The sequence below is a fragment of the Argiope bruennichi genome, chromosome 5 (assembly GCF_947563725.1).
Source record: "Argiope bruennichi chromosome 5, qqArgBrue1.1, whole genome shotgun sequence".
NCBI lineage: Eukaryota > Metazoa > Arthropoda > Arachnida > Araneae > Araneidae > Argiope > Argiope bruennichi.
Window position 1 is genome coordinate 121,761,276 of NC_079155.1, and position 27,834 is coordinate 121,789,109.

Below are 27,834 nucleotides of genomic sequence, written 5' to 3' on the forward strand. Positions count from 1 at the left end.
CAATGCTAAGAATACGAATGAATTCTGCGCATGTGCGTGGAATTTGACTCGTAAAACTTCGAATAAATGTAGAAATATTTTGATATTAAATTCTATTTTTGACGTATATGATTTGGAATTATTCAATTTATTTCTAGGAATTATGGAGTAAACAGGCTAAAATAAATTGAAAAAAAGAAAAATATATAAAACTATTTGTCGGCTTCGAGCCTCGAACTGAAGACCTGCAAAACTAAGCGCCACACTCTGCCGATCCACCCACCAAGCCTCGTAACCCGAGAGCTCTGAAGGGTCTAAGAGTCTCATTACGACTGTCCAGTAAAATTTTAAATACGGTGTCAATCTGGTCTAAAAGCACAATGCTAAGAATACGAATGAATTCTGAGCATGTGCGTGGAACTTGACTAGTAAAACTTCGAATAAATTTAGAAATATTTTGATATTAAATTTTATTTTTGGCGTATATGATTTGGAATTATTCAATTTATCTCTAGGAATGATGGAGAAATCGGGCTAAAATAAATTTAAAAAAAAAAAGAAAATATATAAAAATATTTGTCGGCTTCAAGCCTCGAACGGAAGACCTGCAAAACTAAACGCCACACACAGCCGATCCAGCCACCAAGCATCGTAACCCGAGAGCGTCTGAAGGATCTAAGAGTCTCATTACGACTGTCCAGTAAAATTTTAAATACGGTGTCAATTTGGTCTAAAAGCACAATGCTAAGAATACGAATAAATTCTGCGCATTTGCGTGGAACCTGACTCGTAAGACTTCGAATAAATTTAGAAATATTTTGATATTAAATACTTTTTTTGAGGTATATGATTTGGAATTATTCAATTTATCTCTAGGAATGATGGAGTAAACAGGCTAAAATAAATTGAAAAAAAGAAAAATATATATTAATATTTGTCGGCTTCTAGCCTCGAACTGAAGACCTGCAAAACTAAGCGCCACATTCTGCCGATCCAACCACCAAGCCTCGTATTCCGAGAGCTTCAGAAGGGTCTAAGAGTCTCATTACGACTTTCCAGTAAAATTTTAAATACGGTGTCAATCTGGTCTAAAAGCACAAGGCTAAGAATACGAATGAAATCTGAGCATGTGCGTGAATTTGATTCGTAAACTTTCGAATAAATTTTCAAATATTTTGATATTAAATTCTATTTTTGACGTATATGATTTGGAATTATTCAATTTATTTCTAGGAATGATGGAAATATCTGGCTAAAATTAATTTAAAAAAAAGAAATATTTAACGGCTTCGAGCCTCGAACTGAAGACCTGCAAAACAAAGCGCCACACTCTGCCTATCCAGCCACGAATCCGCGTAAGACGAGAGCTTCTGTAGGGTCTAAGAGTCTCATTACGACTGTGCAGTAAAATTTTAAATACGGTGTCAGTCTGGTCTAAAAGCACAATGCTAAGAATACGAATAAAATCTTCGCATGTTCGTGAATTTGATTCGTAAAATTTCTTGTAAATTTAGAAATATCTTGATATTAAATTCTATTTTTGACGACAATGATTTGGAATTATTCAATTTATCTCTAGGAATGATGGACGAAACAGGCTAAAATAAATTTAAAAAAAGAAAAAGAAAAATATATAAAAATATTTGTCGTCTTCGAGCCTCGAACTGAAGACCTGAGCTCCACACTCTGCCGATCCAGCCACTAAGCCGCGTAAGACGACAGCTTCTGAAGGGTCTGAGAGTCTCATTACGACTGTGCAGTAAAATTTTAAATACGGTGTCAATCTGGTCTAAAAGCACAATGCTAAGAATAGGAATGAATTCTGAGGAGTGCGTGAACTTGACTCGTAAAACTTCTAATAAATTTAGAAATATTTTGATATTTCTAATGATGGAACATCTGGCGTCCGCGACAGGATTCGTCTGCTCATTACCGAGTGAGTTTTATTTCGTTTATTTATTTATCTTATTTTGAGCTGAGCATTTATGGTTTTTGGTTTTGAATATTTACGAGCTGAAATGGAAACCGCAAAGAAAAATAGAACTCAGCAAACTAGATTGTTTACTGAAGTATGTAATGAGTTCGATGCTGAAGAAACAAATTTAGAAACTTCTGATAAAATAATCAAATTGAAAATTATCGAGGAGAAAGCTATGTTAATGATAAATTCTGAAGACAATGTTAAAGAGTTTCTTTTTTCTGAAAACGTTGAAGATGATGTTATAAACAAAGAGATCGATGAATCTGAAAGCTATATAGACCGTTGGCGGTTTTTACAGTTGAAACTGCAACAACTTTCAATTGCAGGAATGGAAGACGTTACGTCGAGTTGTGGTGTTTCTCAGCAGAATACATTATTACGTCATCTTAAAATTCAGTTACCTACTTTTAATGGAGATATAAGAAGCTGGGTAAGTTTTTGGGGTCAATTTGAGAAAGTCGATAAAGACCAAAATTTAGATTTACATGATAAATTTGCATACCTATCCCAATGTATGGAAAAAGGAAGTGTCGCTGAAGAATTAATTTAAAGTTTTCCACCAGGAGGAAACAGTTCTGAGAAAGCTATGGTACAATTGAAATTACGTTACGGCCGAGAAGAATTACTTATACAAGTGTATGTTAGAGATCTTTTATCATTGGTTCTTCAAAAGCAGAATATGCCGAAAAAATCTCTGAGAAATCTTTATGATTTATTGGAAACAAAGCTCCGTGCGCTTGAGATATTAGGAGTAACAAGGGATAAATGTGCGGCGATGCTTTTCCCACTTGTTGAGTCTGCTTTACCTGAGGAAACACTTCTAGCCTGGGAACGGTATAGATCTACAAATCGTAGATCACATGATGAGGAAAATCAAAATAGTAAAACTACTACAAAAACTGATTTAGATTCAATTCTTAAGTTTCTTCAAGATGAAGTACAAGCAGAGGAACGTATAATTTTAGCCTCACAAAACTTTGGATTTGATACCAAGCCTAATTTTAAATCATTCAAGGAGAAAAAGGCTGCAAATAATAAACACAAATATGGGGACACTCGTCAAATAGCTAGTGCAGCTGATCTTTTAACTTCGTCGAAAGAACAAAGACAGTGTATATTTTGCCCCAATTTACATAATTCCACTGACTGTTTGAAGGTACGGAAAATGCCGATGAAGGACAGAGAGAATCTTGTTGAGAAATCAGGTTATTGTTTCCTGTGCTTAAAACTGGGTCACCAAGTTCGTAAATGTTATTCAAAAGTAACTTGTTTAGGCTGTGTAAAAAGACATCACATTATACTCTGTCACAACATAAACCAACGAACATCTTTCTCTACTGGAAAAGAAACTGCAGAAGTAGATAGTCTTCCGAATGGTGATCAAGCGCTTGCAAATGTATCCAAAAGTCCTAGTGTTATGCTACTAACCGTAACAGTTTTCATCAGAGGTGATGGGAGAAAACGGAAGGCAAGAGCCATCATAGACACTGCTTCGCAGCTCTCTTACGTTTTAAAAAATACTGCTAGAGAGATGAAATATAAAAGGGAAAGCTGGGAATATCTTCAACATTCTCTGGTGGAGAAAATACAGGAGTGTGCAAGCACGATGTGTTTACATTGTGATGAATCTTATAACTGTCATTTCAAAATACTAAGTCAGCCTGTTATCTGTGAAAGTGTCCCACCGACAATTCCTGCAATTCATTTAAAGGAATTTAATGACTATGGTATTCATGTGAACGATGATTATGACGGCCCTATCGAAATATTAATAGGAGCTGATGAAGCTGGAAAACTCATTACCGGCGGTTGCAAATCTTTATCTTGTGGCTTAACAGCAATGGAAATACGTTTAGGATGGACCATTATGGGACGAATACCCCAGATTTCTTCAAAAGAAAATGGAATCTCAGTTGCTAATTCTAAGCTTTCTACTACTAGAACAATAACAGAATTGTGGACTCTTGACTCCCTTGGAATTACTGACCCATCGGATAGGAAAACTAAAGAAGACTTGCATGAACCCGCCAGAGAGCATTTTCTTAAAACAGTTCAGGTTGACAAAGAGAATCGTTTTGTGGTACATTTACCATGGCTGGAAGATCATCCTCCACTGACTGATTTTTAATTTGGCTTTTAAGAGACTGAGCAATACTGTACGAAGGTTAAAAGAAGAAAATCTGTATGACGATTATAATCAAATATTTGAAGAATGGGAAAGAGAGGATATAATTGAGGAAGTTCTTAAGCACGAGATTCATTTGCTGGCTCATTATTTACCCCATAGATATGTCGTGAAAGAAAATAGCGCGACGAGAATCAGACCTGTGTTCGATGCTTCGGCGAAAGTGAAAGCCTCCCCCAGCTTAAATGATTGTCTGGAGAAAGGAATAAATCTTGTAGAATTGATTCCTACTCTATTAACGCGGTTTCGGATGAACAAGTTTGGAGTCACAGCAGACATCCGTAAAGCTTTTTTACAAATTCGCCTTAAAGAAAATGATAAAGATTTTTTAAGATTTCTTTGGTATAACGAAAAAAATGAGCTGAAATACTTTAGACACTGCCGAGTCGTCTTCGGAATTTGTAGTAGTCCGTTCTTGCTTAATTCCGTAATCCAGTACTATTTAGAAATGATTTTGGAGGAAGCACAAATGGGTAACTCAAAATATCCTACTGGTGTTGTAGAGAAGCTGAAAAATAGTTTCTATGTGGACAATTGTCTAACTAGTTTACAAACTGAAACTGAGTTACATGAGTTCATTCAAGTGGCTAAAGATGTTATGCTAGAAAGGAAGTTCGACCTAAGAGGGTGGGAGCATAATTATTCCCACTCCTCAACAGAAGAGGTTTCCTGTGTGACAAATAAAATTGCCCCAGTATTAGGCCTGCAATGGTCTTTAAACTCGGATACACTTTCTGTAAATTTAAAAGAAGATTGTGAAGATAATGAACCTGTTACTAAAAGGAAAATACTATCAGAAGTTCATAAAATTTTCGATCCTATTGGGTATACTTGTCCAGTTACATTATACCCGAAATTGTTGTTACAAAAACTGTGGCAAATGAAAACAAATTGGGATTCCGAATTGCCAACAGAAATCTCTAAGAAGTTCAAAAGGTGGAGAAATCAGTTGAGTCTACTTAGGAAAATTGCTATCCCTAGATGTTTAATAAAAGATCCTGATAATGCTGGCAGTTTAAGTATACACGTGTTTTGTGACGCAAGCAAAACAGCTTATGCTACCTGCATATATTTAAGGAGTGAAAATAAGAACTTGACTTCATGTCAGTTGGTTCAAGCATGGAGTAAGGTAGCTCCGCTGAAGGCTATTACAATTCCTAGGCTAGAGCTGTTAGCTTGCTATGTTGGTACCAGACTGGTGCAAAGAGTTATTGAAGATTTAAAATTAGGAAATATTCCAATTTTCTTTTGGACTGACTCCAAAATCGCCTTGTGTTGGATAAAAGGTAGCGAAAACTGGACACCATTTGTATATAACAGGATACGATAAATTAGATTGGCGAGTAAACGCGAAAATTGGCCTTGTGTACCTGGATCGATCAATCCGGCGGATCTACCATATAGAGGTTGTTCCGTTCGACAGCTCTCGGAGACAGAGTGGTGCCATGGTCCTCCTTGGCTTTATTACCCATCTGATAAATGACCTAGATCTGAATTCTCCGCAAATGAAGAAGTGTTGAAGGAAAAGAGAAAGGAAATAGTATCATCTATGATGAGCCTTCAAAAACTGACAATTCCTTTATTTACAAGTTTTCGAACTATCACAAGACTGTAAGAATCGTTGCCTGGATACTTCGATTTATTAATAACAGTCGTATTTCTAGGGATGATCGAAAATATGGAATCCTTGATTCCGAGGAAATTTCTGTAGCTGAATATGCAGTTATCAGAATAATACAGAAGGAAAGCTTCGTTAATGAAGAAGATGAAAAGTTGAAAACTCTGAGAGCTTTCAAAGATGGAAACGACATCATCCGGTTGAAAACAAAGATTTTATATCGACCAGATAGCGAGGACTTTAAGACGCCTGCAATTTTACCATAAAAATGAGCTTGTAAAGCGTATAGTAATATACTATCACGTAAAAATTGCTCATGCTGGTACTCAAATGTTGCTTAACATTTTGAGAGAGCGATTTTGGATTCTACATGGTAGAAAGACAGTGAGATCCATCGTATCAAAATGTATTGTCTGTAAGAGACATTCTGCAAAGAAGCTTGATATTCTTACTGCATCTCTTCCGGAGGTCTGAATCCGAGAAGCTGCTGTATGAGATCTGTGGCATTGACCTGGCTGGGTCACTATTTCTTAGAGATAATAAGAAGTCTTGGGCATGTCTCTTCACCTGCGCTGTCTATAGGGCTGTACACATCGAATTAGTGACTTCTTTATCTACGCAATCATTTTTACTGGCTTTGCGCAGATTCATAGCCCGTAGAGGACGATGCAGCATTATCTATTGTGACAATGGCTCTAATTTTGTGTGTGCTTCTAATCTGCTGAGTAAGCTGGATTGGAGCCTTATTGTAAGTGACACTGCTCTTCATCCTATTAAGTGGAAGTTTAACTCACCGACTGCCTCTTGGTGGGGTGGATGGTGGGAGAGACTGATCGGTATTCTTAAAAGATTATTAAGAAGAGTCTTAGGTCGATCTTCTTTAACATATGAACAGATGACGACGGTGTTATGTGATAGCGAAGCCATAATCAATTCACGACCGATGGCGTATGTCGCGGATAATGATGCAGAGTTGGTTCCATTGACTCCGTCAATGTTCCTGTAGGATATCAAAGTGATTGGTGTTCCTTATTGTGATAAAGCTGATCACCAGAGTCTTAATCAACATGTCAAGTATCGGCAAAATTTACAGAAAGCCTTAAGAAACAGATTTCGGTCGGAATATTTGGGAGCTCTGCTTCAAATACCAGAACGTAAAACAGCTTCTGCCGTAGCAGTGGGTGATGTTGTATTAATTGGAAATGACAAAACGAAACGCATCAGTTAGCCACTTTGCAAAATAATAGAGGTAATGCCAGGGAAAGATGGTATTACAAGACTTGTAAAACTGAAAACTTCAAGAGGGGAATTGCTTCGACCGGTACAACGCCTATACCCTTTGGAAGTGTCAGCAACAAAGTCAGTTCTAATTCGAGAGAAATTACCAAGTGCAAAATTAAGTGAGCAACCAATAGTTAGTCATTCAGTGGACTGCAATATTGAACCTTCGGAGGAGGAAAGGAAAACGAGAAGTGGTCGTATCATTAAAATGCCTTATAAACTGGACTTGTGAACTCTTTATATAATTTTGTTATTGTAATAGTTACTATAATTTGTTGTAAGTTAAATTTTAAGATAAAAATTAATTTAGGTGGGAGGATGTCACGTTGATGCTCTACATGATTACATGATTATTATCTTTGTTTTTTAATATTTTGTAAGTTCCGAATGGCAACTCTAATAAAAATGGAATAATGTTATGGTATTTTGAGAATGTCTTTTGAGTACAGTTTCTTACTTTATGATATTAATAAGCATGATTTACGCCATAAATATATATTTCTGAGTGAAAATTTGGGAAGTTAAACAAAGAGAGTATATATTTGAATTATAAAAAACGTTTGTGTTAATGTGGAAGAAGAGAAGTTTCATCCATTTTATGACTACACAAAACATCGAGTTTTAATATACTTCTGGTTCGTAAAGTACGAAACGGAACAGCGTTAAGTAAATTGCTGTTAGGACTGACAACTGAAAGCGAGAAAATTATAAAATGCCATTAGAACATGTAATGAAGTCTTAAAAAAAAGAAAGGAAAAGAATACAATTAAAGATTTACAAAAATGCATGTTTTAAAAAATATCTTATTACTTTTATTTCTTTAATTTTTAAATACATGAATCATTAAATCCATCGCCTAATCAAGTAAGATTAATACTTATTCAATTTCGGTATTATGCATTATATTTATTATTTTAACCTTTTTATTTCAAACAGCACATATTTGCAAAATATTACAGATATATTATAAAACATAGGCAATGAATTACGATATACAGAATAAATTTTTTTAGAAAAATATTGCAGCTACGTTCATAATTAAAAAAATATCGAAAATTTGTAAGTGCTACGACTTTATGTAAAAAGAACTAATATAAAAACTTTTCTTTTTTCCAAACCAATTTGAAGACATTATTTTCTTTTGTAAACAGCAAACGTAGGTAGTTATTTTAATCATTTTATAATATTTCTTTTATATTAATTTTGAAAATCACTAAATTTTATAAATCATATGGCTGTAATCAGCACTATTAAGAGAATATTGAAATTCATTCACAATTTTAAAAAAATGGCAATATTTAACTTGGCTTTTTTACAAAATGCTTTAAACAACATTATTGCGAATTTGAATTTCTGTCTAAGCGTAGAAATTCATTACTAATAGGAATTTGTTGCACTTTAACAGTTACTTTTTTTTTTTTTTAACTTGGGCTGAATAATTTTCTTTTCTTCTGTGAAACAAGTATCAGTTATTTTAATAATTATTAACAAAGGGGAAAAAAACTACTTTAAAAAAAGTCGAAGTTTCTATTTATTATTTCAAAACAATATTTTATGATATTGTGAGAATAATGATTTCGTTAGCAAATCATAATTAAAGATTTTGCTCATGAATTCTATACAAGCTAAGCTTTCGAAATGAGTAGCCATTGACCCACAAGCGTTTGGTTAAAATGGGGCACTTTATGAGACCTGCCAGAGTGACAATCCCAGTATTTCAAAACTTGTGGTAATTTTTCGTGTGTGGAAACAGTATCGAATCTTCTTTCCTTCAGAGGAATTATAGGAAGGGGGAGTCTACTGAACCTTAATTGAAATGCGGAACCAGTTTTTAAAAATAATTAGACCCTTGTAGTTTTCATACTTTTTATTATAGTTACTAAATCTACACCCTCCCGTATTTAGATAACCGTCAATTTTTTCAAAACAATTTTTTTTTATATGTGTCTATTTTTATCGCTATTATATATCTGTATATATATATATTCGTCTATACAAATCTTATGAAATAAAATTAGTATAGACGAATCAGTCATAAGATATTATCGTCTACGATATTTCGAACTGGAGGTTAGAATTTGCTTTAAATTTTTTTGTGTTTGCTTATTCATCAAGTATGAAACTTTTTAATGATAAAAATAAAGTTGGTATTTTAAATTCGCTCTGACATACGTCATACTTAATTTTTTTTTAAAATCTTCTTGTAAGATGTATGAAATATTATCGAAACATAAATACTTGTTCACTTGTATTCGGGAAGCCATACAGGCAAATTTTCTGTGAATGGATTTCGTTCAAAATTTGATTGAAATTTACAAATTTGATATCAAGACAGCGTATTAATTTTCATCCTTCTTGTTCAAACCGTTTTTTTTAAATAACTATTCTGTTCATAGGAAGGAAGACTTAATTCCAAAAGAGTTCGATTTCCTCCCGCAGGGAGGTCTGAAACATGGCTATTCTTAGCAATCTTGAGTTAGAATATTTTGCATAAAGCATTGTATTATATATACAATGCTTTATATATAACTTTTTGTATAGAACTTCGCATACGAGAAACTAAATCCTAAGAATCAACAAGTAGAAATTTATCCAACCTCATTTGAAAATCTTTTATATATATTACTAATTACTATTTATATGAACTATATGTATTACCTGAAGCAATAAATAAACAAAATTAAAAAACAAGTATAGTCATACTTTTTATGACTGAGACTAATAACGTTTTGGTAGTTGTATAGCATACTTTTATTTTCAAAATTTTTAATCAAACACTCAATGAATTTTCTCCAACATTTTGAAAGAATATTTCTTAGCCAAAAGCTAACAAATCAAAAATACAGAAGTATATTGCATGCAGTCCACTGCACACAGGGTTAAAAAAGTCAGTTGCACAATGTTATATTTTTAATATAATATCTAGACCATAAGCAAATACTAAACTGCGAATTAATAAATACAAAAAAAAAAAAAAAAAAAAAAAAAAAAAAAAAAAAAAAAACAGATTTAGACGATGAAGTTCAGCAACTGACAGTGTACCAAAACAATTTTTTTAAAGTCTATTAATACTATTATTGTACTTCAAAAAATGTTTTCAATTATTTTTTATGGTAAAGTTTGTTTTATTTTATTTTTATTTTAGTATCTTCTATCGACCCAGGTTTTATTAAGATCCACGGAAACAGAAAATTGAAAATTCTGATTGGAAGAATAAAAACCTTACAGAAAAAGTTTCTGAAATATAATTATAAATATTAACCAAATGCAATCTAAATAAATATAAAAAGGTCTTTTATCAACTAATGAAAAATGCACGATATAAGTAATTTTAATTTATTCATCAACCCATTATATAATAGTTATTCAGAAGTTAAATCTTAATTCACAGAAAAAATTAATATATTTTCGAATAATAGCACTTGAAGACCCTCTATTTCACGGAGATATTATTTATTTTCAAGCATCAAATTGTGAAAGACATGAAGGCTGTTGTTTTTTTAATATCCTTACACATGTTCTATTTATGCACCATAGCACCATTAAAAACATAATTTTTCTGGTTTTATGATTTGTGTGTGTGCTACCATTCGACGTATTGTAACTTCATTTTCTTATTTAAAATGTACAATTAGTAAACATAATTTTCTTCATTAGCTTTCAACTGTGAAAGACAATCGTACGATTAAATAATTAATTAAACAACGAAAACGGCTTGAATTTCATTGTAGTAAAAGAATCAAGATCCCTTTTTTAGAATTTGGTGAGAGTTTGTGCTTGTACTTGCTTCATTATTAGTTGCGGGACAGGGATCATAAAATTCGTGGTGTAACGAGGGTAAAAGGCGTCCGGAGCATAGTATAATTTTTTTGTCTTAATCCGGGGCATGGTATCAGTTTTTCGTCCCTTCATGATATTTCAAAAAATATATATATATTTGCCAATGATGTATCCCAATAAAGTTCCATAAGACTTGTGCAAGGGACATCTGTATTCCTCTTGCTCTCCTGTCAAGGAGCGGCTGGGCTGAAAGAAAATTATGCAAAGATGAGGATAATGTCTCAGCTGCCATTTATTCTTCTATCATCATTAAATAGAATTGCAGAGAATTTTTTTTACCTAGTAACATAAAATATTCTGTAATATATCTACGATTCTTCGATATTATGAATGTTGTATAACATCGTGTCGTGAAACTAGTATTCACAGTGTTTGAGAAACTTATAAACATAGAATTAAGTTCAGAATTCCAATGAAGCTTGCATCTATCCGATGCTGGGTACTTTGGCCAAATAAGACTAAAAGAAAAGCCTTTCAAGCAAGAATATTTATTGATAATGGACGATACAAACACACTACAGAGTGCACATAAAACGTTCGTGCACGTATCGAGATCTCAAGCCCTTCTTCTTTCATAAGTCAGTTCCCAGACTGACATCACAGCATCGCCACCTATCGGCGGTTACATTTCGATTCTCTTCACAACACACTGTAACTGTATTTCGGATATGAAAGAAGCGCTTCCACTTCAAAACATACTTTCGATTTCTGTGTTTTAAAATCATATTAACAGAAAATATATGTTCATAAATTAATGCGTTTAACCTTCTCATATGGAAAAAAGTATTATTTTTGGTCCAGATTTAAAGTAGGAATCTTTATAAGTATAATTTTAAACTTATTATAAAACTTAAATTTCTTATTTCCCCCTCCCCTTTAATATATGTCAAATGCATTTTTTTAAAAATCTATAATGTGCTATTTCTCGGTTGAGTTTTTTTTTTCTTTTGATATACAAGTTATTTCCATTTTATAATCATCATGATTTTCAATATATCAGTTTTCTCTTGGTTTGCTACTTCTGATATTATTAATGAATAATTTTCATCGAATATGAATTATTGGAGTCCCTCCATAAGATATGTGGTCATCTCTATGTTAGTTTCTACAGTTTTTTAATAAATTAAAAAATTAAATATTTAATAAAATGGTATTAAATTAAACAAAGCAAGGAAAGATATTATTTTATGAGACTTAAAGTCTAATGTTGGCAAGTTTATTGTTTACCTATCAAAAGAATTTTTTTTTTATTCGCGAAGAACGAATTTAATTTTCTTATTGAATTTCAAATGTGTTTATGAATTTTTAAATTAATTTTTTTCCTTTATTACAAGTTTTTAAATATAGAAGCAACCACTTTAAAATATTTTTTGAGTATTTTAAAAAAAAGTAAAGCGTATCAAATTTATTTATAACTTAAGTGGAAATGGCAGCTAAAGTGCATAGCACAACATGAAAAATTTTTGTTATTTCAATTTATTTTTTAGACAGATTTGAATTGAAAGCTCATTTATTTCAAAAAATATAATTACATATTTTATACTTGAGGTAAAAAACAACTTTTGATTATAACTGCAATAATCAGCGTTTAATATGCAGAAAGTTTGCAATGGATGCTTGTCTTAATAAGTGAAATATGAGAACATTTTTTTCATGTGGAGTGTTTCTGTTAAATTTTTACATAGTTTAATATTAATAATTTTTTACTGTTGTCAATTGAAATTTTGCTTTTTAAGAATTATTTCATATCTTAATATGTTATTAGAAAAGTTGCCTGAGAATTTTTATAAATTTGTTATGTGGATTAAATTTTCTATTTAATCATTTTATTATAATAAATTACTTTCATGTATATTGTTTTATCTTTAATTTGCTGCTTTTATCTTTAATTTAATAGTAATTTAAAAATTTGCCCATATCTAATCAAGAAGAATATCTTTGTCAAATCTTGTTTCAAAATAGTAAACAAGAAATTTTTGGAAATGATGGAAAAGGTATTTTATTCTACTATCAGTATAACTAAAAAATATTATATAATTTTTTCCCTGCAAATTTTGCTAAAAGTAGAGAACTCGCCAAATATCAAAAAATGTAGTTAGGTTATTATATTCTGTAATTTATTACCTTTAAAAAATTACAAGCAGGTGATTGTACTGTATTCTTTAGTTTAGTCTAATTTGTTGTAGTAATTGAAATTTGTGTTCTGAAATATTTTTTAAATCTTTCAAGATTTTCTTATTGTAGTTTTAAATATATTTTTAGACTTCCATCCATTGATGGTGTCAAATCTGGTTGTGAAAATGAACTCTATCTCTTGATGAAAGAAATTGACTTGGCATTTGAGAGAAAACACAAAGATATTTTAAATGAAGCTTCAGAGTTAAAGCTTCTTTGTCAAGCCAAAAATGATGAAATTGAAAATTTAAAATCAGTTGTATCCTTTAGATCACAGGTAATCCGTTGAACAAAACAATAAAATTTTATGATTTTTATTTGTATTTTATATTTATTTAATAGTTTTCTAATTACATCAATTAGATTCTTTCATGCAAATTGGAACCAGAAATTATTTTGTAATAATATTGTAATGATGTAGTATGGTTAAATAAATAAACATATATACTTCTGTATTGGTTTGCAATGAAATGTATGAAAGAATCTTATTGGGAAGAAAAAGATATTAAAACAAGATGACAAATTTGTAAAAATCATTTCTTAAATAGTTCAAATGTATGTTTAAAGTAATTGGAAAAATGACTTTCAGTTAGTCCCTCAGCTTCAACCATTGATTTGATTTTGTCATTTTTTTTTTTTTTTTTTTTTTTTTTTGTATTTTATATGAAAACTTATAGCCTATAAATATGTCATCAAGAATTAACCTACTTCCATTTTTTATTCTAAAGAGAAATCTTAAAATTACTTTTTCATTTTGAGTTGTCTTTGGAAGAAAATTTTAGCTATATCCTCCAACCAAAAGCACTATACCAATTTCACCAATATATATTTTATATGAAATCTCATGACCCCTTAAATATACCATCAATTACTACTTTGCTTCTCTATCATCTTCATTTTTCAGAGACATCTCAAACAGTTTACCTGACTTGTCAGTCTCGGAAACTGGACCGATTTCACTACTTTGCAATTATAGTGTTATGCAATCAGAATGATACGTTTATTTTTTTAAGTATTCACAATATTAAATTCTTTTCATTAGAATTTATCATTTTATAATTTTCAGAAACATTTGGAACATCTCATTCTGTACATAAAGATCTCATTATTTGAATGAAAAATAAAAATACATTACAAATCTAAAATATTTTAAGTATATTTGATCCATATTACATATTTGCTTTATCTATGCCTGATGATACTACTTGTAAATTTTTTAAAACAAATAAAGCTATTTTTTTTTCAATCATAAATTCAGAAAAACAAAAGGAAGAGTGTACACAATTTACTATTTTTTTTATTGCCTTTAATTTTAGATTCATTTCATGCTTTTTTTAAAATATAGAAAAAACTAGAAATATTTTATATTTCTAGTTTATTGCCTGCCAGATAATCCATAAAATGGAAAATTTGTTAATTCATGAATTGTAGTTTAAACTGTATTAACATTAGAATATTACTTTGGAAGTATTATAATATAAAGCAAATGTAATATATTTAATTTATTTATCATATCTCTCTATTATATAATTTTTTTTTTAATTTAAACATTGTGTTTAATTTGTTTTGTGGTTGGTAGATAGCGAGCCACATTATCCTTATATTTAAATTTGGTTTTCCTAGTATTGTTTAAATTATTTAAAGAAAATTATTATTACATCTTAGCATTTTCATTGCACTTGATGTTGAAATGGTCACAAAAAAAAAAAAAAAAAAGGAAAAATAATGCTTTAATTTACACTAAATGAGTTAAAAACAATGTTATGTGTTAATTTTACTATTAGACGTACCATTTGTAGAAACACTAAAGAATAGTTTTCCACCTTTTTGTTTACCTTTTCCGAGAAATGGAAATGTTTCATCGCTTTTCTTGCAATCTTCTGAATACCTAAGCAATACATATGTTAACATATGTTTCACTTTTTTTTAATAGTAATGGGGTGTTCATTGATAGCAGATAAAGAATAAAAATGCAATAAAAGACCACACAATTTAAAAAAAAAAGCTGATCATGAAGCTGCTATGTTGATGACAAATCTTGAAAATTTGAATCAATATTTAAATGGTATAGATATAAGCAAAGAAATGTTCTCATTGTGGGGTTTTGAATTTGAATCGGCAAATGTATAAGGTAATCATTTTCTACAACTCTTTCTCGCTTTCCATCTGCAGAGCTATGCTTAAAGTCAGGTTGCTCTGTAATATTGGTAAGGAATTTTTGTATGAGTGATGAGCTTTGCAATGGTTTATGGGCAGAAAGATTGAATACTACATTTTGCATGTAAAAGTGTTGTCAGGCCACAATAAAGACACAATTTTTCATAAATTACATATTGCTACTGATTAAAAAATATGCCATTTTTATTGATAAAATTGCAATTTCCTAGCCTTTTGCATGACCAAGTATATGTCACTAAAGGTGCTCTGGTTATTAATGATTTTCACATAGTCAATTGTATAATCATAGTCATTGTCCAGAGCAAATTCTAGAGCTGTAATTAGAATCTAAACTAAAGTAGGCAGAATTAAAATTATTGTTTTTATAGATGCTCTTAGTAAAAATTATGCAACATAAAATATTATATTAGTAAAAATTTTACAAATATAATAGTAAAACTAATATAATCTTTAGTTTTTATTTTGAACTATTTAATCTTTAATATAATCTTTAGTGTAAGAAAGTTTTTATTAAATTTGTTTAAAATTTTTAAATTTCATGTTTTAATTTTTGAAAGTTAAAATTATGATGAGATTTCTACTGAATTTTAACTAATGCTAAAACAATTAATTTTTTAAATTTGGAATTAAGCTTTTATTTGTTTATGGCTTTTTTGAAACAGTTTATTTTTGTTGTCTGGAGGGAGTGAATCAGTTCCTCAGAAAACCTCACTAACCTGAAAACATGCATGATTTGGATTTGACATCAAGGTTGATGATTGGAAGCAAGCAGGAGGTGGGGAGGGCAAAGCTTCCTAATTAATTATAAAGAAATTCTTTATAATTATATTTAATTATGATGTAAAAAGGAGAAAGAAGCCCAAGAACATTACTGGCATTGTGTTTGTTGTATTGAGTATTTGTTGATTCAAATGAGACAATCCAATTGAATAAATCATTAAATGTTTTACATTTGCTTTATATAGTACTATACTTGTGTAATATTCTATTTTAAATGTCATTCAAAATGCAATTTGTGATTTAAAAGACTTTCATTTTTATAGACATTCTAGGTTTCAAATATTTTATAAAATAGAAATTTAAAGTATTTGTATATTTTTAATTTCTTGCATGCAAAGTATAGAGAAAATATTATAATCATCAAGGAAATGAAACTCTAGGTTTTGATGAACGTTCCTGTTTCAGATTTTTCCGAGTTCAGAAAAACATGTTTTTAGCATTAATATTATATGTCGTTGAACAGGATATCACAAAAATTCTTTGAGTTAATGGGTTGAATTTAATATATGGTCTTTACAGAAAATTTCTAATATTTTATCAAATTTTGAGTGAATTCCATTCTAAAGAAGTCTATTCCTTTTTTTTTTTTTTTTTTTTCAAATATAAGTTTAAACAGTAAATACAAAATGAAGAGAAGAAGATGAATAAAATTTGGTATATATATTTAACATCCATAATGTAAATACCAGTTAAATTTGGATTCAAATCCATCTATGGGGCTGACTTTCACAAGCATGTACACTTTTTGTGAATAGTAATTTTTTTCTATGTCAGATTTTGGTTTCAGCCGGTTGGGAAAAAGAGATCTAAAATGAACATTTGATTTTCTAGCCAGGAATTAATTAATAAGACTGATGATATTTTTAATAAAAATGCTAAATTTACAGCTAGACATCAATATTTCATATGGTGGGCCTTAGATAAGACTCAGAAATTCTCATTCTTATCCAAGGCCCTCAATTTTATCTGGGGAAGAAGGACGGAAATGTTGGAGCCTCTTCTGCACTTATTGTATGATGATTTTTTAAATTTCTGTATTTATTTTGATATTATTTGTTTTCTTATTTTACACCTCTGTTATTTATTTTAGAATAGCAGGAAAAACGTAGAAGATCATACAAAGTATTTAATAACTGAACTTGCAAAGCTGAAAGAAGAGGTAAGATTTAAAATGTACAAAATCCAGAAGGGTGGGTGGACAATTTAATATTACTCTTAAGCAACATTTAGCTTACATTTCATCAGCATTTAGGTTGGATTAAAATTTTTCTTAAATGATTTGATATAAAATGTAAATATAATTGCTATACATGTATATAAGTATAATTGCTATACATACTGAGAAATCATAATGTTACCTATAACTGTGTAACATTGGTAAAAATAATGTGATAATATTGAAATATTTCTTGTTAGGAATTTAAAATGAATTAAATTGACAAATAACAAATATCGTACCACATTAGATAAGTATATGAAAGGCTACATAAATATTTTTTGTTTATTTTTATTTAAAATGTATTGCACTTATAACATAAAAGAATAAATACAAGTTCCTTAAGGCAAAATAATATTGCAGAATCATAAACAAAATATAAATATTTGCATGTCATAAGCTTTTATTCATACCTTTTAAAATCTTTTTATTTATCTGAAATTTATATTTATGTTCTAATAATGGGAAATATTAACCATTTTTTTTGTTTATATTATACTCAATAATTATATTATTGATTTAAATTTGTTTTTTTATACAATCAAATCATGAAAATGGAATAATGGATTTCATCAATAATAAGGCAACCAAGATAATTTTACTAATTGGGTTGTTTACATTAGCAACTCTCCTATTTCCAGTAATTGACAATGAGCTTTCTTGCAAGTAGTCAGATACTTATAATCAACTTGTATCATTTTTGATTACCTTAGTGTCCCAATTTTAGTGTCATAGCATAAATAGATTTTAATATTTGATAGAATACATTATTATCATATTTAGGATAATTTATTTGGCTTTGATGATACACTGAATAGTTTTATACACATTTTCAAGTTAAATTAATGTGTAAAATTACATTTTTTTAAAAATGCTACTTGTATTTAGATATGTGCTCAGTTTCCCAGAATAAAATAATAATTTTTAAAGTTGAGCTGTACCCACAATTGGGCAATCATTTATTTATTCTATTTCTTATATATGTAGTAAAGAGAAAGTATTGTAATCGTCAAAAAATTTTAACTTGAGACTTTGACAAATCTCCACATTTCAGATCTTCCTATGTTTGAAAAACACATTTTTGGAAAATGTCTGTCTCATAATGATATCTCAAAAACACTTTCAGCTAGATTTATGGAATTTAGTATATGGTCTTTCTACCAAATTCGTAGATTTCCATCAAATTTTGAACAAAATCTGCTCAGAGGAAGCCTATCTACCTAGCTGTTAAATTAACATGAGAACTACAAAACAGGGAGAGCTAGATATATAAAATTTGGTACACAGATTTAATATTTATAGTGTAATTCCTCATACCCTCCAACTGTACAGAATTTCCATAGTTGCTACTGAAGTTAGGTGAAAATTACAGATTTGTAAAAAGTTACAAAAAACTAAAAAAAAAAAAAAAAAAAAAAAAAAAAAAAGAGTGTTGAAAATACTTCTCTATATATCCTCACTCATAGCAATGCTAGTGGTAGTGGATGATTTTTTAACATAGTTAAAAAAAATTTTTTTTAGCATGAATATAAAAATACTTGTATAAGTCCTCATTACAAAAGTATATTTGTTATGTTGTTAAACAGAACAACGTTGACTTAAATAAAATTATTTTATTTATATATTTAGTCAATAATAAATTATTGTTAAATAATTTTGAGCAATGTTTGAAAATATTTGTTTTAATTAATTCTTAATTTAACTGTTTTTTGGAAATATCTATTTTATAATTTGTTGCTATTACGTTATTACAAATATCTGTTAAGAAGTGCTATTGATGAGTGGGTAACCAATGTTAGAGGACATGAATCCTATCAAATTTTGATCCAAATTCAACAAGGGATTAATTGACTGTCAATTTGTATTATCAGGAAGATGTATACACAATAACTCAAAAATGCACTGACTTAAATATATCAAATTTGGAATGGTATTTTGTGACTACAAGTGTAGATTTGTGTCACATTTTTGTTTCAATTAGGTGGTAAAAATGCATTTACAACACAAATTATTTTTTAATGTTAACATCTTGCCAGAGATTAATCATCAAAAAGCTTGCCTAGGATGACATGCTAGATTCATTAAAAAAGTTTAATTCATGCCAAAAGTAGATTTGTTTAAAAGAAATAAATTTAATCATTCACATTTGTTTAAAGAGATACATTATTAAGTGATTGGTCAAGACAGCTTTAAGCAAAAAGAATGTCACTATGAAATAAATCATGTGTGCAAATATTAATAAAAAATGCATTTTTAAATTTTGTCAATAACATTTATTTTTAGTATATAAGTAATGCATATAGTACTGTGAAATACTATCTCCTGTTCTCTTAATACTTCAGAGATAGTTAGAATAATGTTCCCTTTCCTTCAGTTATTTTTTCTCCTTCCATTTTTGTTATCTTATTTATTTTTAAATATGAAAATTTATAATTGAGATTCAATGCATTTCTGATAATACTGCTTTTGTAACAAAAGAATTAGACTTCATATTTGAAGAAAATGGCAGAAAATGCATGGTGCATACTTCTCAGTTGGGAATCCAAAAAAGATATGCACTAGTAAAATATTTCTTTTCAAAAGTTTCTTCCGAAAAGTATCTAGTTTGAAGAATAAGTTCATTTTTCTAATTGTATTAAATATACATTTTTTGATAAAAAAAAATATTAGCTTTTTACTATCTTGTGTATAAAATAAATTAACACAATATATTCTGATGATTAAAAAATTCAACTTAGGTCTTTTGATTATCTCCACCTTTTTAGACCTTCCCAAGTCTGAAAAATTCATTTTTGGAATAATGCTTGTCTGTTGCTGTACTTTCTGTGAACACAATAGCTAAATAATGCTCATCATTGCATTGAACATTTGTAGATTTTAATCACCTTCTTTCTCACTCTTTGTAATATATTCAGGTTATACATACTCCTATAAAGACGCCTGCCCCCCCCCCGCAAAAAAAAGACACTGTATTATTTTAAATATATAAGAAAATTCAGGAGCAAACACTCTCCCATAGTTCTTATATATATGAAATCTAAAAATAAATATTTTCTAATAATTTGTGCTTAGCTTCCTTTTAACTCCTGAATCACATAGTTTTTTACTAACCAAAATAATTATATAAGGAAACTGAAAACTTTCCCACTTTATTTCTCTATTTTTTGTCTTCCTACTTAGATTTATTTCTGTTTGCCATTCTTCCTACAAAGAAATTTTAATAATGGTTAAAAATTGAAAGGTTTCCTGAAATAATGGAAGATGCTTAAATGGATCGTTTTTTTTTTTATTTTTTTAGTTAATGTATCCTATTATCCATTTATTTTATTTATTTAAAATTACAGATGTAAAGGCAAGACTTATTTAAAAATTCAGTATATAGCTGTTAATTTAAAATCGCTGTCTCTAGTTAAAAACATATAGTGAAGAATTTAATCATTATAAAAAAATGTAATTTAATATCATTGTTCAGTTAAAAATTAAATTGAGATTAACTTCATTCATAGGAATATATATTTTTCTATGCAGAATGCTCGCTTGATGAAAGAAAATACTGATCTTCAAAATAAAGTGCAAAAGGGACAGGAAACTGAAAATCGATTGCAAAGTATAATGAAAAGCCTTAAGATTCAACAGGTTTGTAGATTTTTGATATTTTTTTTTTTTTCAGAAGGACCTTTATTTCTTCCTTAGTGACAAAATATTTAATATTTCTCATTTAAAGGGTAGAAAGTGCAAATGAATATATTTCTTTTCTGATATCTTAAAGGAAAATACATGATTTTTTTGATAGCGAATAATGGAACATATATTTATTGCAGTTATGTGCAGTGCATAAAAGAATTTTTAAGTATATTAGTTTTTACTTATATTATCTTTATTATTTAAAGAGAATAGATCAAAGGGGCAGGGAAAGGACAATAATTTGTTTTCTTAGTTATCTGAATTTACATGTTTTATATTTTCATAAGCATTTAATTGTTTTGCCCATTCTACTTGCTAGGCATAAATTTGTTATGTTGATTAAATTTAAAATATAAGTTGCTAAAATCATTTAGTATTTTAACAAAAATAGATGTAATTTTAGCAATATCTGTTGGGACTCGAAAGTGTATTGCAAGATCTGATTACCATTGGCAATACAACTTTTAAAAGTAGTAATTTGCCATCTTTTAAAAAATTACATTTAAAATTTTCATTTAATTATGGATGCAATTTGATATGTTATGACATTTAATGAATAAATGTAAAATGAATTAAAAATTCTAATTAAAATCAATTTTATGATAATAAGTAAATTTTTTTAATCAAATGATGTAAAGGAAAAAAGAATGAAATTCCTTGATGTATATTTTTTAAAATGCAGGATGATGCCATTCAAGATGTATGAAAGAAAATGTCCACATACACCATAATTACATACATAAAAATGATTTCTAAATGTCAAATTTCTAAAGGGTTGTAGTAGCTTATGGTCACTACCAGTTTGATAAATCATAGTGATAAAAGAACGTAAATTAAAAATTTCTTGAAATTATTTCAATTAGAATATGTCAGCCATATTATTTTATAATTTTGAGAGTGTGTTTTATAATATTTAACAACTGAAGCAAGAAGTTTCCATTTTATTCATGCATTTTATTTTATTTTTATAGCATTTAAAAATATATGTTATATGGATATGCTGATATTTATCTTATATTTAAAGGTTACGAGATTAAATTCTCTAAAAATAAATAAATGGAATTAAGCCAAAGTTTTATTCAATGATGACCATTATAGTTTACATATAATATTTTTGCATTTCTGTTTTGGCTTCATGTTTTTGTCTAATAGAATGTGAAATAAAAGTAAAAATAACTCAGTTCTATTGTTACATATAGGCTTGGATAGGGTCTTGGTAATCAACACTTATTCATTAATTGTTTGCATAATATGTCAATGTGACATTTTATTTGTAATGACTCTTGTTTGGCAGGTGGCAATTGTCCCTTTTTATGAAGCTCAATGGGCAATCTTTATAATTTTACATACGATTATCTATAATAGATCATCTTCAAATATTATTTAAGACTGATTTCTTTTTATTTATATTATTTTTGAGAAGAAACAAAATAGCCTTGATTTTTGCTAATTTCGTTCATAATCATGAAAATGTTATCTCTTGAATAATTATGCATTTTATATATTTGTTTTAATTCTTCTTTCTACTCTTAGGAAGAAAACGTGATGCTAAAAGATCGTTTAACAAAGCTGTCTAAACAACATGATGCATTACAAGGAAATTACCAACAGCTGTTAAATGTGATGACTTTAGAGCAGAAAATTGGTTCTTCTGAACAAAGAATGAACATGTATATTTATTAATGTTGCATTAATAGAAGTATTTATAACTGTGTTAATTATTGACTTAGATTTATTCTATTATTTTTCATCCATATAATAGAATAAAGAATTACAGATTTTATTCACAAGTAAATTATAGTTAATATATATTATAAAAATGCTTTCAGAAGATAAAAACTGCAAAATTACAGAGTTATTGTAATTATTCAGTTGTTTATTAATTTGTATTGTTTTTTTTATTTATATTTTTAGGTGTCAGATTCTAGTACTATGGAATATTGCATTTTTTCACTTTATTTGTATAACTGTGAAATAACTGTAACTGTGAAAATAACAGTCACAATTTTAGATTTAATTGTTGTACTAAGATACAAAGAATTTCAATGTATGAAATAGTAAATCATGTTTTAATTAGCTTAATGTAAAATTGAAATTGGCTAGAGGTAATGTGGTTCTTTTCAAATTAAGTTCTTCAGGTTTATAAAAAATTTGCATGCATATTTTACACAAAAACTGACAATCCATAATAATAATAACACATTGTAGAATTTCTTTCTCTGAAGAAAATCTCTCTGTAGACAGAAAGTTGTTACTTTTGCTCTGTAAATAATGAGCTCATAATTTTTACTTTCTAATGAATTCTGAAGAAAGATTTTCATTAATTGAGAAAAACGAAATTAATAGGAATAACACATTGGATGGTTGATGGTAGTTTTAAATATTATTGTAAAATTCAGTAAATTAGTGATTAAATTTATGCATTGAAAAAGTTAGAGATGGTGCGATTCTACAGAACTTATATACTAGAAAACTCTATGCAAATCTTTTTTTTTAATTTATCAGTGATATTCATATCAGTTTCTCAAAATAAATAACGAAAGAAAATTAATTATTTGGAGCAAATAATTTGTACTTTAAAAACTGAAGAATCTATAAACAACATAATAAAATTTTAGACACTACACTCTAAATATGGTCCTTGTCCCATTAAATGTTATTAATTCCTTGAACTTTCTATAATTCTGTATGTGTTCTTAAAATATTATTGTGATATATCTTTCCATAATCCCACATTTTGCTTATTTTCCTTTTCCATCTTATGTGATGCTATAAATTTATTTTGCTTTGCATTTTTACAGTTCATTTCTAATCTATTCTCAAATGCATATATGTATAGCATGTTCCCTTTCATCAGTGTTATGTAATTTTTGCTTTCTTATAGGTAAACATTTTTTTTTTTTTAAATCTATGAACTATAACTGTTTACTTCATCAGAAATATAATTCAAAAAATTACTAATGATGATTATTATTTGGGTTTACTAGGAAGGAATGATATATTAAAGTAGGCATATTATTCAACTATTCATATTTTTGTTTTAGATTTTTTTATCTAAAATTATGAAATTAATAGTTAATTTTTTAACTTTAAAACTTATGATGATGAAATATGATTTGATACATTTTTTTCTTCGGTTTCTTTAAATTTTCTATTAATCTAAGGTTAAAATATCATCTATCATTAGAGTTTATTTTGCTTAAATTGAAGGCAGAATAAAAAATATTGTTATTTCTGAATTGTTTTCTTAAATTAAACATGACCTTGTATCAATAAGTCTGTAACGTTTTATTTGGTGTCCATCGGATAGATGGCTGCTGGTTTCTGGGGTAAAGGTCAGCTACTTTCTATAATGTTTTTATTGGTGTAAATTACATTTAATAATAATGTTAATAACAACAACAAAAAAATAGTAAATTATTTTTATTTTCTGAGAAACCTTTGAGCTTGTTGTATGTGAATTGTTCTGTATTTTTTTATTTCATATTTCTTATATTAAATATGTTGTGTTCTGTTTCTTTATTAAAGCTAATTATTTACTGGAATTATTTTTTCAGTGTAATCATTATCATTCTAGTTATACTAATTATTTATTAATTCTGCATTTAAAAAAATTCATAATTCTTCTTTATTCTTAAAAATTTTCCATTCTTTTGTTGTACTTATTTTTACATTCAATTTTTTAAAAAAATTCAGGCTTTTCAGTAATTTGTATTATGGCTATATTAGTTTCAAAACAGTCAAATTTCATTGTAATTTATTCTGAAATACCTCACACAACTCTTTTCATTATTAATCTTACTCCAATTTTTAATAGGAATGTGAATACTGCTGATTTTGTGGATGCTTTAATATCTGAAGAGACAGAAAAATATCTCAATGAAGAATCCAAACATTGCGAGGTACTGCAGTCGAAGATTAATGAAGAAATTGAAGCCCTGAAAAGAACACTAAGAGATGAAACTGTTTAAATGCATTTCTTTTTGCTTTCTGTATATAATCACTGGTCATATATAGACAATTTTGTTTTTTATGTCTTTTATATTTGTAAATAAAACAAATTTTAAATACTTTTTTAAAGTATGTTTTTGGTGCAAGTAAATTTAAACATTTTAGAAACCACTAGTATTATTATTAATATCATGTGAGAACATGGTGTTGTTTTGGTTAGGGAGTTTTGAAGCTCAAAACTGCTTAGGCAATAGATAAAACATAATAATGGCATTTTTCATCATCATCTTTTAATCACATATATTTTTTAACATTGCTTTTCACTGTATTGCATTATTTTTATGTATGCTTCTTTGAAAGCAGATGCGTTTTTAAAGTTAACCTGCTTTTATCAGTATTGCTTCATTATTACATATGCTTCTTTGACAGAAGATGTGTTTTTAAAAGGCTGACTTAGAACTATGACATCATAGCTGTTATTTCATTTCAAAATTGGTCGAGCTCCAAAACTTTGTTTGCCAGCTGGAAAAATTGAAAATGAAAGTTTATATAAAAGTTTAGTTGATATAAAAAGTGTTTAGTTGATATAAAAAATTATCATTATATATATATAGAGAGAGAGAGAGAGAAAAAACGACTGATAGAGATGTCTCAGAATTGTTTCAAGCCGGTTTAAACTGGTTAATGACTTAAATTAATTAAGACAAACAATGACTTAAAAAATAATTATGTTCTCACATGATAACTTGAAATTTGCGATCGTAGATTTCGTTTATATTTTATAATAATAATTTTCTTTTCGTTAAAATTGTGAAAAAATTTGTTTGACCTTTTCCTCTTCAGAATGGAGAATTAAAAAAAAAAAAAAAAAAACTTTCAAGAGGTTTTTTGATAAAATTGTGGAATTTTAGTGTTGATGATACAAAAAGTTTTGGTTAAAATAATTTTTAATTCCAAATTAATTAAAGGCATAATATCTAATAACGCAATTAATCATTTTAAAATTAGTCACTTTTAGGGCTTTTGTTTGTCAAATAATTATTTCTTTGATATAAATCTAAGAAATAAATATTTGCAAAAGTATTTAAGAAGAAGATTTTTGTGCTTTCTTCTTTTCACTAGTCATTTCTTATCTGCTGTAATCTTGCCTATTTTGAGGCAGCAATGTTTGTATTGATGAACTTTATGTGGATGTTACTTTGATATAAAGTCATTCATATGTTGAAAGTGTAAATATTTTTCTGCATTTAATAGTGCTTCCAAAAATGGAGGCTATTTCATCTGATAATTAAGTGTTGTCAACCCTTGTTGATGAGTACTACTTCTCTGCATACTTTCTTACTTCACTGAATTTTGCCTTCAAATAGAAATTGACTGTATCTATACCTCCCTTGTGCACACGATCATGATGCACATATTTCATAGAGCACTGTGGAACCTCGTTTCAAGAACATAATTCATTCATGAATCTTACTCTTAATGGGGAATACTCATCAAGAAAAATATTTTTTTTCAATCCACGTAAAATAGAACAATGCAAAGAAAAAAAAGGGGGGAGGGATTTATTATTTATAATGCATGTTATTTTTACAAGAATAATGTCTAGAGGTCTGCTTATTATGCAGTTGTGTCTATTTCTTCTGCTCCTGACCAAATATCCTCCACAGCTTTTTGCTGTGACACAGAATGCTGCTCCATAGGTTTTTTGGTTCTTCTGGCTATGCTCTTTCACCAGTTTATCGATGTCGTTACTACCCAACTTATCTCTATAATCTTGGCCAGAGACACCAAAATTTCGACATTTAAATTTGCATACGACACTTGTTCAAAACTTTTGGAGTCGCTTTACATAAAACTTATTTTATGTAAATATGAAGATTTTGTTCAAATATTTTGTTGGCATAGATTCATGCCCGACATCATTCCAATCCAACATGTGACGTCACAATGTGTACTTGCCGCACGTTCTGAGAAGCATTGTTCGTTAAACAAGTAAGATGTTTACATTTTGTTATGCGAGGTGCTCCTCAAGCAAGGTTTGATTGTATTTAGATGTTCTGGGGATAAGTTCAATGAATTGTTTGCAGACATGAAGAGGAATTAACAATGTTGTCTACCATCGTATCTATGTTAAGGTGCTGACATTCACGAAAGTTTTTGACATAACCTAGGATTCTTAGAAAAAAAAATTCTAAAAGGCAGTTGTATAAATTTATTAATATGATATGCACTTTATATATTTGTATTATACAATGCAATTTCACGTACGATATGCCATTTTAAACATTTTTAGCATCCAATTCCGGATTTAGTAGATCGTTAGTTGCAGCCTAAATTGTTCGAGAATGTACTTTACATCCTTATGCATCAACTTTTTGGACTATGCATTTAATTGACAAATATTCATATAAAACTCATTAACACGCACGAACACACAATACGCATGCATACCCACCAATTCCATTCATCTACGGAATTTCCGTAGTTGCTACGGAAATTAGGTGAAAATTACGGATATATAGTGAAAAACTACGGTGAACTACATAAAACGCCGAAAAGTACCTTCTCGAAACCTGGCTCGACAATGCTGGCATTGAAAAAATCTTTTGGCATGGTTAGAAAAGAAATAGAATCTTATTTTAGCATAAATACAAAAACACTGAAGTCCCTCCTCATTACAAAAACGTATATAGGTGTTTATTATAATGTTAAATTGAGGATGATAAATTTAAAAAAGTGCTTGATATTTAATAGAAAGAAAAAAAATATGTAAATGTCTAACAAGTAATTTGTTTGATAGACAAAATCGTATTATTCCTTTTTATTTTGGGGGGGGGTATTTTATTTTTATATTTAGTCATTAATAAAAGTATATTAAATAATTTTAAATAAAAAATTGAAAGTATTTGTTTTAGTTAATTTTTGGAAATATCTAGTCTTCGATAATTTGTTGATTCTACGTAAAA

The 27,834-nt window shown here is 28.7% G+C and overlaps 3 protein-coding genes across 4 annotated transcripts; all 3 read left to right on the top strand.

Annotated features, from left to right (window-relative positions):
• Positions 1-2,546: 2,546 nt before the first annotated feature.
• Positions 2,547-4,088, top strand: LOC129968392 (uncharacterized). Its single transcript, XM_056082248.1, has one exon. The coding sequence runs from the start codon at positions 2,547-2,549 to the stop codon at positions 4,086-4,088; it is 1,542 nt and encodes a 513-aa protein (XP_055938223.1).
• A 505-nt stretch (positions 4,089-4,593) lies between these two features.
• LOC129968393 (uncharacterized) lies at positions 4,594-6,991 on the top strand. Its single transcript, XM_056082249.1, has 2 exons — positions 4,594-5,454; positions 6,770-6,991. Exons 1-2 carry the CDS (start codon positions 4,594-4,596, stop codon positions 6,989-6,991), a joined length of 1,083 nt encoding a protein of 360 aa, XP_055938224.1.
• Positions 6,992-11,554: 4,563 nt separating this feature from the next.
• LOC129969266 (calcium-binding and coiled-coil domain-containing protein 2-like) lies at positions 11,555-24,988 on the top strand. Of its 2 annotated transcripts, none has more exons than XM_056083743.1 (6): positions 11,555-11,692; positions 13,147-13,336; positions 17,108-17,176; positions 20,762-20,869; positions 22,451-22,587; positions 24,735-24,988. In XM_056083743.1, exons 1-6 carry the CDS (start codon positions 11,658-11,660, stop codon positions 24,886-24,888), a joined length of 693 nt encoding a protein of 230 aa, XP_055939718.1. In that variant the 5' UTR covers positions 11,555-11,657; the 3' UTR covers positions 24,889-24,988. The 2 variants fall into 2 exon arrangements, with proteins under 2 accessions (XP_055939718.1, XP_055939721.1); XM_056083746.1 differs by lacking the exon at positions 11,555-11,692 and adding an exon at positions 12,346-12,432.
• The last annotated feature ends 2,846 nt before the right edge of the window (positions 24,989-27,834 follow it).

Excerpts from the sequence above, each read along its gene's own strand:
- LOC129968392 (XM_056082248.1), top strand. The coding sequence starts at position 2,547 with ATGGTACAATTGAAATTACGTTACGGCCGAGAAGAATTACTTATACAA.
- LOC129968393 (XM_056082249.1), top strand. The coding sequence starts at position 4,594 with ATGATTTTGGAGGAAGCACAAATGGGTAACTCAAAATATCCTACTGGT. Across the intron at positions 5,455-6,769 it reads GCGAAAACTGGACACCATTT|GATATCAAAGTGATTGGTGT; the intron begins GTATATAACAGG and ends ATGTTCCTGTAG.
- LOC129969266 (XM_056083743.1), top strand. The coding sequence starts at position 11,658 with ATGGAAAAAAGTATTATTTTTGGTCCAGATTTAAA. Across the intron at positions 13,337-17,107 it reads TTGTATCCTTTAGATCACAG|AATAGCAGGAAAAACGTAGA; the intron begins GTAATCCGTTGA and ends TATTTATTTTAG. Across the intron at positions 20,870-22,450 it reads AAAGCCTTAAGATTCAACAG|GAAGAAAACGTGATGCTAAA; the intron begins GTTTGTAGATTT and ends TTCTACTCTTAG.